This window comes from Protomyctophum parallelum (genome assembly GCF_964188405.1).
Source record: "Protomyctophum parallelum genome assembly, chromosome: 4".
Classification (NCBI taxonomy): Eukaryota; Metazoa; Chordata; class Actinopteri; order Myctophiformes; family Myctophidae; genus Protomyctophum; species Protomyctophum parallelum.
This window is the reverse complement of record NC_139700.1, coordinates 19518015-19534997: the sequence shown is the minus strand read 5'-3', so window position 1 is coordinate 19534997 and position 16983 is coordinate 19518015. Positions and strand designations below refer to the sequence as shown.

At 40.6% G+C, this 16983-nt stretch overlaps 1 protein-coding gene across 1 annotated transcript in view; it reads left to right on the top strand.

Annotated features, from left to right (window-relative positions):
• slco3a1a (solute carrier organic anion transporter family member 3A1a) overlaps positions 1-10875 on the top strand; it is a 45773-nt gene extending 34898 nt beyond the window's left edge. The window contains exons 3-10 of the mRNA XM_083763716.1: positions 3729-3827; positions 4393-4665; positions 5525-5689; positions 6092-6293; positions 6865-7033; positions 7947-8125; positions 8288-8352; positions 8704-10875. Of these exons, the coding sequence (XP_083619842.1) occupies positions 3729-3827; positions 4393-4665; positions 5525-5689; positions 6092-6293; positions 6865-7033; positions 7947-8125; positions 8288-8352; positions 8704-9062 (1511 nt within the window). The 3' untranslated portion in view covers positions 9063-10875. The remainder of the gene's footprint in view (positions 1-3728; positions 3828-4392; positions 4666-5524; positions 5690-6091; positions 6294-6864; positions 7034-7946; positions 8126-8287; positions 8353-8703) is intronic.
• The last annotated feature ends 6108 nt before the right edge of the window (positions 10876-16983 follow it).

The window sequence follows — 16983 nt, the reverse complement described above, 5'->3', positions numbered from 1 at the left end:
CATTTGGATCATTAGTGTTGTTGAGCCAGCCAGTATTTTAGCCAGGATCTTCTTCCTAATACAAATTATAAAATCAGCACAAAGCAGACTTTTTGTAATCTCGTCACCCGTGTCAGGTTTTGTGATGTCATACATACATACAATTTGATCTTTTCCTATTTCATAAATGATATAAAGTCCTGCAGCCAGGACGTGTTTGAAAGGGGTGAGCAATTATTCCATAGGAAGATAATCTATCGACTGTAATTAAAGAGGCAAAGGCGATTACAACATTTTTTTAGTAGTCATTCTAACTTCCTCCTCAGCAGCACCAAAGATAGTGATCTGAAGTCATGGATCCAGAGTGTAAATCTTCGACAATCTAGCTTTACTAAAATGCATCCTATTAAATACTTTGAATTTAATTATGCTAATCCTTGCACAGGAGCACACCACGTTACTTTTGAATAGCTCTGTTATTTCTCTCGAAGAAATATGAGTTTTTTCAGCAAATTATTGAACTCATTTATCATACATTTTCATCACTGAAGATTAGATGAAACGGCCATCCATTTCTTGCCCAGATACTGACAAATAAAAATCACACTCTCACACTCTCACACTGTACAGTGTTATCACCAAGGAGACAGTGTTTCTACAAGTAGTCGAGGGCAGAGAGAGAGCTTGGTGGAAATATCTTATCAGTGTAGACTGAGCATTAACTGTCATCTGTTTGATTTCACTAACTGAGTTTCCTATTCAAGGTTTCCTGTGGTGAAACCAATTGCACCGTTGTTGCTAAGGAATCGTTTCTAAGGAAACATATTGCAACCGAGACCACACAGCCCCAATTTGATGCACCACAGGCCAGTTCAGTTAGTCAAATGGAAACCATTTGAAAAATCTGTGAAGCTACAGCTGGGTTTATCGGTTGCGCCCTTGCACCACACCTCACTGTGTGTATGTAAAGGTGGGGCTGTTTGTGAGTCTGGAACTTTGGATGGGCTCGCTAGACTCTCTAGCACCTAGCCCATCAAACAAAACTAAGCTCAAAATAGCCACACTTTAGCTGCTAGAGTGTGGCTATTTTGAGCTTAGTTTTGGTTGTTGTTTTTTTAAATTGTTTTGGGCTGCTTAAAGCTGTCTAAACCCTGACTTTGACATCAAAGGGTAAATCAGTGGTGGCCCTGTAAGTGCCTCTTTTTGAGATATACAGTTCTTGTCCCCACACGTCTCAAGATTTGCCATTGACAATGACAGGAGAAATTAGGTAACATTCCGCCAAATATAACATAAATTAAACATCAAAACAGTAAACGCCATTGACAATGAAGGAAAGATTTACGCCATATGTAGACGAGCAAATTGGCTAACCAATCTCAGGCAACAGGCATTCTGATTGGCCAGTATGAGATGATGCATGATGTATGATGATAAGAGCGCCCCTCACTTCACATAGGTGTGATTTGTTTGTGTTACAAAACCCTTTCAACCAGCAAAGGCAAGAGGAAAAGAAGCTGAAATACAAATGCAATACTACTTCTGTATTTGCCAATAAACTAGTAAGGTTTTCTGTGGTGGCTGTGTCAACATCTGCACAGTAAATTCCACAGTGTCAGTGTTAACATTTTTGGTTCATCTGGTTATATTTGTTAAAGGAACACTCATGACTTAACTGTGTGTGTATGATGCTTGTGGACTTACTTTCTATAGGCAGAGGTAAACAATAATATTCCCAACATGAAAACCTTTTGCTGGCTCTGCATTTTATGTGAATGGGGTAAGGATAAGCCATGTTGGGGCAAGTAGCAACTAATCAGATAATGTGCTCTCACTTAATGAAACATTTCATAATTTCTGGCCTGAGGTATACTAAGCTATTGTGCAATTGAGGCTATATCTTCCAGTGAACTTTGATTTCAAAATGATATGTGTGATCAGCCTGGGAAGTGGACCATGCATGCTTCTCAGCACTAACTCAGATAGCGTAGAATAGCTTTCAGCTGAACCGCCGTTGTTCTAGTGAATGCTGAATGTTAGTCACTTTTTCCATGCACACTCTTCCCATGCACCCTCTTTAATTGGCTGCTCCGAGCATTTGAATAAACATCTGTCAAGCCTACCAGAGGCACCTCGTTGTAAGCAGTGATGTTCAGGCCAGCATGCAGCCGGCAAAGGGCCTAGAGTGGGTGGCTGTCAGGCGTCAGCATGGCTGCTGTGCTGTACTCTCCATTGGGAACTACCCATAGATCCGAAGTCCCGTTAGTCCGAACATGCACTGCTCCCGTGCTTGCGGTTAGGTTTAGGTTTGCTCCCGTGCTTGCGGGGGAACTACCCATAGATCCGAAGTCCCGTTAGTCCGAACATGCACTGCTCCCGTGCTTGCGGTTAGGTTTAGGTTTGCTCCCGTGCTTGCGGTTAGGTTTAGGTTAGGGTTAGAGATAGGGATAGTAATTTCGGAACAATGAACCTTCTGACTAATGACACGTCACCACACGGCACCCTCTCCATTAGCCTCTACCCCAACTGCAGAGCACATGGGATGGGGAACGAACAGGCCAGAGTGACGTTGCTTTCAGAATCTGTGAATCGCCACAGTTAGTCAGCAACACAGAAGGACACGCCTTCTCAAGGTCACACCTTCTCGTGTTGTCAAAATAATATTTCTCAAAACTCAAACAATTTGATTGGCGATTTGTTCGAAATTACATTTTCCATTCCCTAGGCTACCTGCACATGGACAGGAAATTAGGGACGCACGATATGAAGATTTTGACAGATTCTTTCCACTGGCATATCCTGGTTTATGCATATGCTTTTGCTGTCGCTCTATGAAATACAGTGCTCCTTCACACCACAGAGGTGAGTTGGCTCTTCAGTTGGCGTTACATTTACCGGTACTCCCTCCTTGCATGACTGTAGCTGAACAGTCATTGCAAATGATCCAATTCATTGGCGTTCCACACAGACATATGGGGATACCGTTTTATATCTGTCAGATACCCATAATGCAATATATGGTGCACACTTCCTTACTGGAAATTATATGAGTTTACACTATGCTCCACGATTCAGGGAACAGGAATAGTCCAATGTTAAACTCGGTAATACCAGAGATCATTGGATATTTAGCCAGGGAGAGAATTTTTCCCAAATAAAGCTTTGTGTCTTCATTATCTGTGTGTCTGTCCAACGTCTTTGCCAGACTGTCACTGTCTGGCAGCACTCTAATTAGGATTTGGGAATGTGCTACATTTCTGTTCCAGCTGCAATGGAGAAGGTACAGACAAGGCAACTGGTTGTGTTGTCAGCTTGCACTTAGTGAATCTATTTATATAATGGACTTCTAATGGTGTTACTATACTTACTGTGACTGTGATCTGATGTATGATAGAAGATAGGTGAGCCACGCGATCGTAACTGGCACCAACATACTTGTTTGTGAGATTCCTTGTCTGTGCTTGCTGTCATGCCTCATAAAAGTTGCTCAATTTGCCTTAGTGCTCCTTAAGAAATCACACACAGACAGTTGTGAACAAAAGGTGCCTCCCAGTGGCTGAGTAAGGCATTGCAGTAGAAACATGGCATCTATTTGCTTACCCATTATAATGCCTGTTACAAAGTTTGTTACGTTGTGTTGAAATTGCTAATGCTATTTCTCATGGCCATATGTTAAGCTGAACAGTTTTAAGTTATTATGGTGTTTTTAACTGAAGTACTGAATCCATCTTTTTGTTTCTGTTATACAGGAATTCTCTTTTCTACTCTGGTGTTCGGGCCGGCATGCGGCTTCATCTTGGGATCCCTCTGCACCAAGTTCTATGTGGACGCTATCTTCATTGATACCAGTGAGTCACTGCGTTAACATTCTTTGTCATCACTGACTCATCAAGGTCAAAGTTACTTTATTTTGTCTCCCTTGGGAGAGATTTGTCTTGGACACACGGACCAGCAGCATACATACACGATACAATACATTTATAGATTAATAGATTTCAATAACGGCAACAATAAGGCACACAATGTCACATATCCTTTAGATGAGGCCAATACATCACCCTCCGGCATAAATACAATAATAAAATAGAAAGGTGCAATTCTGGGAAATTGAAAGTGTGGTTGCACTGACACGAGTTGTGATATAGTGTGTGAAGCATGACCAAAAGCTTTACTTCTCTGCTGTGAAAAAATTGTGTGTTGCCTATAGCAACCACACTAATAAAACACCCTAAACTAAACCAACATACATAGTGCAACAAGAGAAACACCTTAGCACCACCTCAAAACTCTGTGTGTGTGTGTGTGTGTGTGTGTGTGTGTGTGTGTGTGTGTGTGTGTGTGTGTGTGTGTGTGTGTGTGTGCGTGCGTGCGTGTGTGTTCTGTATGTTTTGTGACATTTGTGCCTCCCCACAGGTAAGCTGGACATCACCCCCGATGACCCCCGGTGGATCGGGGCCTGGTGGCTAGGTTTTCTCCTGTGCGGTGCCTTACTTTTCTTCTCGGCGATCCTCATGTTTGGCTTCCCCCAGTCCCTGCCGTTAGGGGATCGGGAGGGCGGGCCAGAAAGTGAGCAGGCTATGCTTCCTCCAATCCTAAGTCCAGACAGCGAGACGCCCAAACCCAGCAACGGGGTGGTGCGCAGCCATGAGCCGACCAACAGCCCCACCTGCTTTCAGCAGCTTAGAGGTGAGAGGGCAGGACTCCTTCACTGATATTTTAAACTTGATTTAGTGAAAATTGAGTAATCCTCAAATAAACAGTAGAAGTTTAATCAGCTGTTGTTCCATGAATGGATGAAAGAAAGAAATAATATAATATAATAGTTGTATCCTCTCGTTTGTTCATCCAGTCCTGGACCTTCAGTAATCATTTTTGGAACGATTTGTAATTAGGTGCTTGTACCAAAACAGCAGCAAGGATAGCTTTCAATGTAATCTACCTAATCACCTACACAGCAAAATCCACCCTTACCGGCAGTACGTGTTTATGTTACACTCCTAGATTTATGTTCATAGAGCACCGAAGTCCTGACGTAACTCGCTCATCCCGACGATTCCCCTGGTTCGCGGAAGTAATTTCTCTATGGAGAATAACATGGGGTGATCTTAATATCGTCTACTATAAGCGTTGTGGTCCAAAAATAAACAAGCTGTCTCGGCGTTATTGTTAGGGAGGTGTCTCTGTATCGTTTGCAACAGTCAGTCACTCATATATGATACAGTCTGCTTCTAGCGAAAATCTAACTAATTCAGCAGCAGTAACATTAGCGTTTTCTCTCAGTCAGTTGATTCTTCATATCCATATGAGTGAAGCGGCCGGGGTGACATGTATATTTTTCAAACACAGTTGTTATATGAGGCGATCTCAAATCGCCTCAATGGGGATTTCAATGCAACTAAACAAATACATGAACCTGGGGACTGACGCCCTCTACTGAAAGTGACGTCAGACTTCGGTGCTCTATACTGAGGATTTATCTATTTAGAGATCAGGCTTGCCAGTCTCTAGCTCCTCAAATAACACCCCACTTTTACCCTTCTTCCAGTGATCCCCAAAGTGACCAAGCACCTACTCTCCAACCCAGTCTTCACTTGCATCATCCTGGCTGCCTGCATGGAGATCGGTGTGGTGGCTGGCTTCGCCGCATTTCTGGGGAAATACCTGGAGCAACAGTTCAACCTCACCACCAGCTCTGCAAATCAGCTCTTAGGTTTGTATAGAACATGCTTCTCAACGTAGGGCCGGGTGACCACCCTTACAGGTTTGTACACTCCCAGCATTAGATTGATACTGAGGTTTTGGGATCCCAGAGATAAAACCTGGTATCAAATAGGGATCCGTGGCCTAATGCATATGAAACTTGGGGTCCTTGAAATTACAAGGTTTAGAATCACTGAACTAAACTATACTGGAACCCCTACATAACAACCCCAATAAAAACGAATAAGACTCATAATTAGAAACCCGTAAAATATCCATTTGGACCCTCTGTGGTCACTGAGAACCGGTGGTATAGAACACACTCACACGGAGTCATGCAATGTCCGCCACCTTTACCCATCTCTGTTCCTGTCTGATAATTAAAACAGTGCCTTGGCCCCACTCTCTGCAGGTATGACAGCCATTCCATGTGCGTGTCTGGGGATCTTCATGGGTGGTCTTCTGGTGAAGAAGCTGAACCTGTCCGCCCTGGGAGCCATCCGCATGGCAATGCTTGTCAACCTTATCTCCACCGCCTGCTACGTCTCGTTCCTCTTCCTGGGCTGCGACACAGGTCCCGTCGCCGGGGTGACCGTTAAATATAGCAAGAATGAGTAAGAACACTGATGATCATTGAGTATTGTTTCTATTTAGGCTTAATGTTCAGGGCGAGCATGTTCTTGTCTGCACAGATAACTACGGTTGGTCCCGATGAGCTTGAAGTGTAGATGACTGCTGCCTTCTGCTGCAACAGAAGACTATTTGTTGATAGCACAATTATTCTACTTTCATGGTTCAAAGCTGGACTGGCTGCTGTAGGGTTGCAGCTGCAGAATCACACTTAAACTGACAAGCATTGACAAGCATTTGGTAAAAGAGACCTACAGTAGCAGAAGATTCCATGATAAATGTATGCATAGCTTCAGTGATTTTATTCAGTTTGATGTTGCAATGTTACTGTAATTGTAATGTATAAGGCTTTGCTTTTTCTGGGTTTTTTTTTGCTGTCAATGTAAATATATGTCAAAGCTAGTTGAGATCATTATAATTTGACTTGGTTTGGTTGTGAAATCACAGGTTTAAACCCACTTCATGAGCTCTTTTAAAAGGCATATTCATTCTTATTTATTCACTGCTGGCGGTATGTGCATGACAAACATCTCAATTTACTCTGCCTTTGTCCAGGACGCTGCAGGTGGGCCAGAAACCGGCAGCTCAGTGCATCAGCCATTGTAATTGCTTTACATCCTCCATCAGTCCTGTGTGCGGTTCCAACGGTGTCACCTACCTGTCTGCCTGCTTCGCCGGCTGCACCACTACGGTGTACCCAAGGGGGACATCAAACATCTCTCAGGTCATTATCCTGGCACGCTCTCCTTCAAATGTCCCGAAATAGTCACAGGCGGCAGTTTACCTCACACTAGGCAGGTTGGAAATGGCGTCTCCTGGATACGGTTATCCATTTGTTGTGCCGTGACGGTCAAGTGTTACTTTAGACCTCAGGAAGCTGGATGGTTAATGACTCCCCCCATGATGCAGTGCTGGCCTTATACTGATTTATTTAGGCTTCAATAAGATTTATTTGTCACTCTGTCATACAATATTGTTTCCAGTGAAATATATGGCATGCTCCACCAGACCAACATATATAAGAAAAACTCAAACTAAATGATTTAATAAAAGAAAGGTATATGGGTGGAAATTGTGTAATAAAGTGTATCAAGTGTGTAAATGTGTAATATATCCCATCCATAACACCTGCTTAATTCAAAGTTAAAACGCACTAGAGGTACTGTGTTAGTCAGTTTGGCTGTCTGTTATCTTGTACTGGGTAGCCAAGTATTGCTGTGGTTCCTTGAGACCAGATGCTGACTGTGCATTAATCCTCTCTATATTCAAATCACATGCAGGGAGCTGTGAGCTCAGCTCTGTAGTGTAAATCATTACCGTTACCTCCGACTCCCTCCTGCAGTCAGACCAGTAACCTTTTCAGAGATATAATAATGCACCATTCGTTGCCACGGTGCTCTTAATAAGTGCTGCTTTTCAACAAAATATTTGCCCAAATGCTTAAATGGGGAACAAATTAACTCACAGTGTTACTTTAACTCTGAGATGGACCTTTGCACATTTAACCAAATGGAAATGTAACAGTCTATTTGGTTACATGTGTACACTCTGATTTACAAATATATTAATAAATGAACACTGAGGGTTTTACTGTGTCACTTATTGTCGCTTTGTGCCAACGTCCTCTCTCTTCTCAGAACCTGACAGGGTGCTCGTGTATATTGAGCGATGGCGAGACTGCCACTGGCACTGCGGCCCCGGGGAAATGCCCCAGCCCCGGCTGCCAGGAGGCATTCCTTATCTTTCTGTGTGTGATCTGTGCCTGCAGCATGATCGGCGCCATGGCCCAGACTCCCTCTGTCATCATACTAATCAGGTAACACCAGCCCCTCACACTTCTCACTACACCAAGCATGAGTTTGTGTGCATATTTGCATTCCTTTGCATACATATATTTTTGTTTGCAAATGTGCCTGTATAATACTGTAGGTGTGTGTTCACATGGAAGTCTCATTAAGATGTCTCTCCTCTCTTAAAGGACTGTGAGCCCTGAGTTAAAGTCCTATGCTCTTGGGGTGTTGTTTCTCTTGCTCAGACTCCTTGGTAAGACTTTTTATTTATGTATTTTTTTATATTTAATCAAACATTATGTCATTATAGATTGTTTTTAGATTTCTACAGATTTGTATGTGTGTTTCTAGCTGGTCTTCCATTATGTGTTCTTGTCAAGAATGGTGTGAATAGTGGGATACATGGTGGCTCAGCCAATTAGTGCACAGATCATAATATGCCCCTTGGAGCCGCATGGACCTTTTTGCTAACAAACAGCAAGTCTGACAAAATTACAGTATATCGCACAATCGTTTTAGAAAACGGAGAAAATGGTTAGCCTATCTGATCAGTGATGGTTGATGTGTTCAGTCAATCACGCTGATAAGACTTTCCATTTTGCAGGGTTCATTCCCCCTCCCCTGATCTTCGGTGCCGGGATCGACTCTACATGCCTTTTCTGGAGTTCGGAGTGTGGCGATAGGGGTGCTTGCTTGCTGTACGACAACGTTGCTTACAGACATCTGTATGTGAGCCTTGCCATTATTTTGAAGGGCGTCGCCTTCCTCCTTTACGCCACCACCTGGTATTGCTTACGCAGGAACTATAGAAAGTACATCAAAAGTCATGAGGGCCACATGACGCCAACTGAATTCTACCCCTCCCTCACGGACATGGACGGTCCCAAAGTAGTGGACAGGACAAAGTTTATATATAACTTAGAGGACCATGAGCTTTGTGAGAATATGGAGTCTGTTTTATAGTGTTTATGACAAGAGAAGGACAAAGTACAATATCCAAATTCTCTTGAAGGAATATCTTCTGAAATTATTCTTTATTTTGAAAGGATAAAAAATGGTTTTGATAAAGGTAAATCTATTTAAAGGCGCATTCAGGTCTTGGGAGACTGTTGCTGCTCTCTGCTTCACATCCTTGGTAACTTTAGAAAGGGTCCACTTTAATTGTTAACTTATCAGCCAGATGTTGTCCAGTGCCAGTGAATTCCTGTGGTGATTTGGTGGTAGAAAAATGAGATAAATCTGTCTGGCTCAGTCCTAATTCAAGTCCTTGTTGATTATTAGAGGGTTGATACATTGCTACAACTATAGTTGCCATATTCTTTCTAGGGCTGTCATGATTCCAGTTGAATGGCAGGCTCCTTTCACTTACTGTAGAGCACTGTGCATTCTGTCTTGTCCTTTCAGAGACGAGACTGTAATAAAGTAGGTGGTTTTTCATTTGTCCATACATAAAGGTTGCCAAGTGTTTACAAACTCCAAAGGTCATTCTTTAATACATGTCAGTGAAACAGAAAGCTATTGTTTTGGAGCTGTTACAAAGAGGAGAAATGCTATTAAAGCTACAATCCGGGACTTATTTGAAAGCATAAAACGCTCTTTTAATCAACATGTATGGTAATGTTAATACAATATAACTATCACATCTGCAGTGGTTGGAACTTGGAGGTGGTCTCCCTACTTGTCCATTGAGACATTTCGACCCTGGTGTCAGCTAGTACACCTACTGGTTGACCAATAAAGTTGTTGCAGACGGCGCACTGGAATGCGACACTAGATGCTCCGTCATCTTTATTGTAGTTGTTCGGACATCATTGCAATTGCCTCTCTTCATCGGGAGAAGGAGACAACTGACATAAAACTTACGGATTTTAGCTTTAATGGGCCTATATTAGATGCTTTTATTGTCAGAAAATCAAATCTAATAATAGTAAATGAGATGGTGTTTTAGGTCATTGTGCACTGTTTGATTTTTGTTTTCTCTTGCTGGATCATAGACACTGTTTTTGATACTGCTTAGACTACACAAGTCTATCTTTTATAGGTGCAAAAGAACTTGTGCAATTCATATCTAATACTATACAGTCTTTATCGTTAGACTTGTTGTCAGACTTCAGGTTGATTTTTCATCACAGCGGTTTTCTTGCATTTCTATGTTTGTTTTTTTGTCTTTTCACCTGCAGAGTTGATTCAACCTAATATGTCTTAATGAGGGATTGTCCAAATAAGATTGTTATTTATATTCTTTTGACTTTTGCACCTAGTGGAAAAAGCAAGAATGTTGAGTTGTGTTGAGTGTGTTGACATTCAAGTAAAACAGGTTTGGAGTAATATATTTTGTTTTGTTAGCCTCAGAATGTTAATTAGATTGTATTTGAGAGGACAATATAAAAATACAGTATATAATATAATTATATGAAAATGTTTTCTGATAATGTCAAAGATGATTTGGGACAATTCATAGCAGTGAATTAGTATGTTGTATTATTACAAGAAATCATTTGTTGCTTCAAGCTAGGCCTGAAAAACCTTGAATGGAAGCTACAAAAAGGTACATGAGGCAATGTGTTTGCAATGGCAGTAAAGATAAACTATGTCAATATCCTATGAACTTATTACTGGATATGAGCTCTTTAATGCTTCTTGGCATATACAGTATGAATTATGTTACCGGTCTCTCTACAGTTACAGTTTTGACATTGTCCCTTTTCTTACACTTTTTGTATGGCAACATATCATTTATTTTACTCTGGAAATAAATTATTTTTCAGAAAATAAACTGCCTTTTGGAATTGTTATTTAAGTTAATTTTCAGAGACCATAATATCACATAATGTGAAATTATGAACCGTTTGTATACCCCGCTCTGCTATTAGAATATTGTAATGAAAGTGGCTCTTTGCAGTCTTAGAGACACAATATATCATAATTACATGGGGGTTTGTTCTCAAACTCCCTGCATAGTAGGCTTAAATCATGCTGCCTCTAAAGTTTTAATTTGCTTCTCATTGCTCATTTCCCCCAATTGCCTCCAGGACTTCCCTCCTTTCCTCATCCACTGATAATACAATACGTTGTGACAGATTGGCCAGAGGAAATAATAGGGTAAGCACCATTGATTTATCATTCTTTGATTTGCACAGCAGCCTAAGAGCCTCATATCTGATTACTACATATGTAGATAATGTAGTGGAAAGTAAGGTAAACTGTTTTACAAGCTATACAAAAAGAAGATGTTAGATATAACTTCAAGTAAACATAGGCCCTATTTTATACTTTGGCTGTTTGAAAATAGACAATCTACACATCGTGGCGTGAGCTTGCCTATTTTAAGTATTTTTGTAACGTTTTGAACATTTCTGAAAAACATTAACATTTGGACAGTGGGGGAAAGGATGCCAGATTTAACCAAATTAACATGTGGTTAAATCAAAATATGAATTTATTCGAAGGTCTGTCTGTCTACAGCAGGAGACAAAACACTCATTTGCATTTTCCGTTCCGTTGTTTGTTCCATATAGATTATGAAGCTCTCCTTGATGTTTAGTTGACTAAACACTCGTTTCCCTGTACATCCAGGGATAAACGGCTAAATGTGCTGTTGGAGATGACAAAATACAGTTTTGAGAGACCCTATATGGTAGCAGCGGGTAGCTCATCCCATAAGTCATCAATATTGTATGTGTTCACAATACTGCAGACAAGACCTATTGCGTTCAATAGCAAGCTCATATCTACAGGTATTCATGTACATATTTTTAAAGCTGTCATATTGTCTCCTTAGGGCAATGGTTCTTGCAGGCAGTAATTTTAGTCACCAGTTAAATTAGAGCAGTGATGAAAAGTAAGAAATAACATTTTAACCAGTCTCCTAAATTATCTTTGAAACATAATTTTGAAAGGTCACTCTAGAGTCTAGACTTTACCATTACCAGCGAGGGACTATTGGCCACCACCAAGGCCCCTCCAGGTAGCCCCCTTAATGCATGAAATACTCCCTTTATGAAATGTTGGTGGAAAAACGTCACCCAATGGTAAGGGCCAAGTTTGCAAGCAGAAGCAGGTTTGTTTTATTTACTCACTTATGTGTGAATTTGCATTCATAATATTAAATAGCAACTTACGAATTATTTGAGAAAACATACAGTCCAAAGAACTGCATGTAGGGGGAAAATTTTACTTTCATAGGTGTTGATAAATGCAAAATTGATGGATATGCAGTATTTTATTTCACCAATTTTAGTTTCTAGTTTGACTCAGTTTCTTCTACTTTCACAAAACAATTCACTGTTTCTTCTACTTTCACAAAACAATGTAAATAGGCCATGTATTGAGGAAAACACAATGCATGGGCTATTTTTTTGAGTGGTGCAACCACTCCTACAACCAGCTTGCAATGTCCTCGTACGTGTTTGTGTGTCTGTGTGTGTGTCTGTGTGTGTGTCTGTCTCGTACTTGTTTGTGTGTCCGTGTGAGCATGAGTATGTGACTTAAAAATAGCAGTAGGGGGCGCCAGAAACAGTGAGAGGGGTAGTGACTCTAATGAGAGAGAGTGAGAGAGGTAGTGACTCTAATGAGAGAGAGAGATAGAGAGAGGGGGGGGGGGGATTGCACCACTCAGTTCACACGTGTGTGATTTTTATACAAAGGGAGCATGTACAGTATATAAATCTTGTACACATTTACCTCCACTCTGATTTGCCTTACACATACTCATACAGTACATATACACTGAGGTGCAACTTCTTTATTTATTGTTATGTGAGTGCCTTAACTGTCTTTTAATCATGTGTACTAGGCTATGTACAAGTACCTGCCTGGTAGTGTAGGACATTTATTGTTATGAGAACAGCTTGCGACTAAGACATAAGGTTCTTCTTTTTTTTTATGTGTATAAACATGGTCTGATGATTTGATCTCTATGGCAGAGAACTACTTGACCACCAAACCTGTGTTTCACTTCTTCTTTAAATACTTCTCATGCAATAAACTTCTATCTTAGAAATAATCTGTCTGTGTCTCTGACTCTATCTCTGTATCTTGATTGAACCTGAATTATTCCACACGACCATTGACCTGGTGGTATTTGTGGAAGCATTGAATGCACACATTTCTCTAAAGACCCATGGTTATACTTTGCCTGTACACAACATTTTAAATGAATCAAAGTTGTGCCTTGGACTGTGACAATTAATGTTCCCATCTAACCTGTGTTTAATGTAAAAGCCTATATGGCCTATATATCCCAGGTTTGTGTAAACAAACACACACAGGTATATTAATTGTGCTAAATCAATATCACACATATATTATGTAAAATAAATATATATCTAAACTAAAACAGAGGCTGCTAACACATTAGTCATTGTTGGTAAATGGAAAATTGTTAAACTAATTAATACTAAATGATTTTTCACAATGGCGTACTTGGCCCATGTAAATTAAAATTACACTATACAATCATGCACTCAGAAAAGGCAAGGTGTGAAAATATCTCCTAAAAGGCAAGGTGTGAAAATATCTCCTACAGTGCAAGTACAAGTCTATAAATGGAAACAGAGAGACTCTTTATCAACATAAATAATAAGCTACAATACATTATACTGGCTGAGCTGGAGTATCACTGACCTCAAGTAAGAATACATTAACATGTACCTGTATCAGGATGCATGTCACACGAAAGCACTACAAATGTAATTATGGCTCTTTTGACAAATGTCCTTGTTCAAAGTCAAACACAAGAAAAGCCAGGCTAGAAATAGAACATGCTACAGACTAGAGTTATTTTTTTCATCAAACAATGTAATTCAATTAATGTATTAATAACATCAAAGTGTTAACAGTGAAATACTAAAAGTAATCCCTGATGAAATACTTTCTTATTTTCTCACACAGATATGTTTTTGAAGTAGAACATGGCACTCTTCAGAGTGTAGGTCTTTTCCAGGCTGGGTGGCTTAGGCCTACCTAGGGCTGTGTCAGTCATTTGCAGCTGGCAGGTTGCCAGGAAGCTGTGGGGGTATAAATAAGTGTTTCTACGATACGAATACAATTTGGGGTTGATTGGACGTTGCCATTATAGTCTCTCAAGCCAGACAGCTATTCCACACTCTTTGAATCTGTAACTACGCCTCCTGAAAACTCCATACAGAAGTTGTATCTGTTCTCCCCAGCGATAAATTCTTACCAAGGCATGGGATGGGGGTTTGTTTGTTTGTTTGTTCAACACATACTTTTACAAATCCATGTAATTAGGCCAGAGTTAGCCAGAAGCAAATTTTCATATGTAGTCCCTGATTTATGTCATCTGTAGGACCACCTTTGTGCAGAGGAGATACATATGTTTTCTACAGAGTGGGAATACTGTCAGTTAGGGTTTGGTAAAAATTGGCTCCCCTTACCTCTATACCTTCTAAGCAAGAGAAGACATGACACTGATTATTGTCTCCACCAGGCCGAAGGCATGGGGAGAGAGTATGTTTTGCACTCCGTCCGCCCGTCGTATGTGTACAGCTAATCTCCGGCACCGTTAAAAGTCAAACCGTCAAAGTTTGCAGGATTTTAAACAAAAAGCCTCAAATCATATTTGTAACTAATTTGGTATGGGGACAAAATCCAGTTTTTGCAACAAACATAGACCTGATATTGTCATGACCGCCTTGTGATCCATGGCTACAAACAGCGACATTTGTTTGCATTTTCCCCCTTTGGCCAGGGGAGATAGGATTTTGGTCATCTAGCACTACTGCTACAAGTTTATCACATGACTCTTGACTCCTGAGATAATGTGTATCAATTTGTGTGTGTATTGAAGGAAATTCAAATTGGCAAATCAATCTAGTTGGCTGGCCTGGGGTGGCTCAGTGGTCCAGGGACCTTGGCTGGTAATCCAGTCTGGCAGTGTGCCGTGGGTTCGACTCCCGATCGGCAATGGCCTTTACTGCATGTCACCTCCCCCCCCCCCCATCTCTTTCCCCATTTCCTGTCAGCCTACTGTCTGTCCCTCTAAAAAATATATAAAATAAAGGTGAAAGCCACAAAAAAAAGCAGATCTGTTCTGTGATCCAAGGAATCTAGGAGACAATGATTCTATGTATGGTTCAAAATGTAAAGTAGCCTGGTATAGCCCCACCATGAGGCCGATTTGACAAATGTCCGAGTGGATTGTCTTCCTTGGTCCTACTGGGAGTGAGCATGGAAAGTTTCACACTGATTGGACCGAGATTAGCTGGACATGGTCAGGAAAAAACATAGTCGCCTGTTGGCCATGCTAAAGACAGTGATGACTACTTGACTCACCAATGCAGCTTGGTAAAATTTAGACCATGGGAAATAGGCACTTGTTGTCCTCTAATATGGCCGTAAACTGGATTATACAGATGCATATATCCAAGATGATGTAAATATGAGCTGAATTAGCATAATCCGTTTTTATTCCAACCAGGTGGAGTCAAGTGTATAAAATGCACGACTGATAGCTAGCCTTACTAATTAAAGGTATGATAGAATAGAATAGAATTATTATGAGCCTCATGTGAAGTATCTATGCTCTGTACAGCTGCAGTTTCTTTCTAAATTCCTGCAAATACACTGATGGCTTTTAACCATATTTCTTGAAAATGAGTGAAATGGATTGCAATGCAAATAGACCCATTTCCGGCAGAGGCTATACTGTAGGTCCGGTCAGTTCCTATTTCACACAGGAATCACATTAAGGAGTTGACAAGTCAATTCACTGGACGCTCTCTTGTGTCTTGTGAGAGATATACCGTAAATTAATTGTAGAGCAATGATGGTGATCTCAAGTTTTTTTAGTTGCACTTTACTGGAATTAAATATGGGTGTACAGTAATGCACTGAAGCAAAGAATACTGATCTGTATCATAAATCATGTTTAAATATATTGCATGCTGTATACACAGTGAATATGCCTCTGTCATAGTCTTCTTCTTCATCTTACCTGGAGGTGGTTTAGTGGTTACATCAGCCTATGTTCCACATCATACTGTCACTTTCCCCAAATGATATGCTAGCAACTTTCCTCTATTAATATGAACAGGGTTCCTCAGGCTGCATTTATGAAACATTACTCACTAACTTCACTGAACTACATGTTCAATTTTCAAGGTTGGTTGATCCTACAAAGTCATATAATGGAATTATCTTATGGAATTGTCTTTAAACATAAAGGTGTTTGAAAACTTGGCTAGTGGCAATGCTACTGTCTCCCCTCAGTTCTCTAGAGAGCTGTGTGTGTGTGTGTGTGTGTGTGTGTGTGTGTGTGTGTGTGTGTGTGTGTGTGTGTGTGTGTGTGTGTGTGTGTGTGCGCGCGCGTGCGTGTGCATGCGTGGCAAGTACGAGGAATTCTCAGACAGTGTTAGATTGGTACAGGAGGTGCAAGTTATTTATCATACTTTAATAGGTCTTCTGAGCTCCCATATAATCTCTACCTTTGAACTGCAATATGAGCCTGCACGACCAAGTTTTTCACCCACCTTACTTGTAATGTGATGTGACTTCTAAATTACCACACAGTAATAATAATAATAATAATAATAATAAAACTTTATTTGTATAGCACCTTTCATGACATGAAATGCAGCTCAAAGTGCTTTACAGAACAATGGAGAATAAAAGAAAAGCAAGGCAACGACATTAAAAAACAAGCAGTAATGCAGTACAGTGAGGACATGAAAAAAAAAAACACAAAACACAAAACACAAAACAGATTTATTCTGGTATTTTTATGCATGATAGAACTGTAGGTTGACAGGAAATGGGGAGAGAGAGATGGACGTGACATGCAGCAAAGGCCATCAGCATCGGGACTCTAAAGGCCTATTCATAGTTGGGTTTTCGGTGGTCAAGCTGGTCATACTCAAAACTC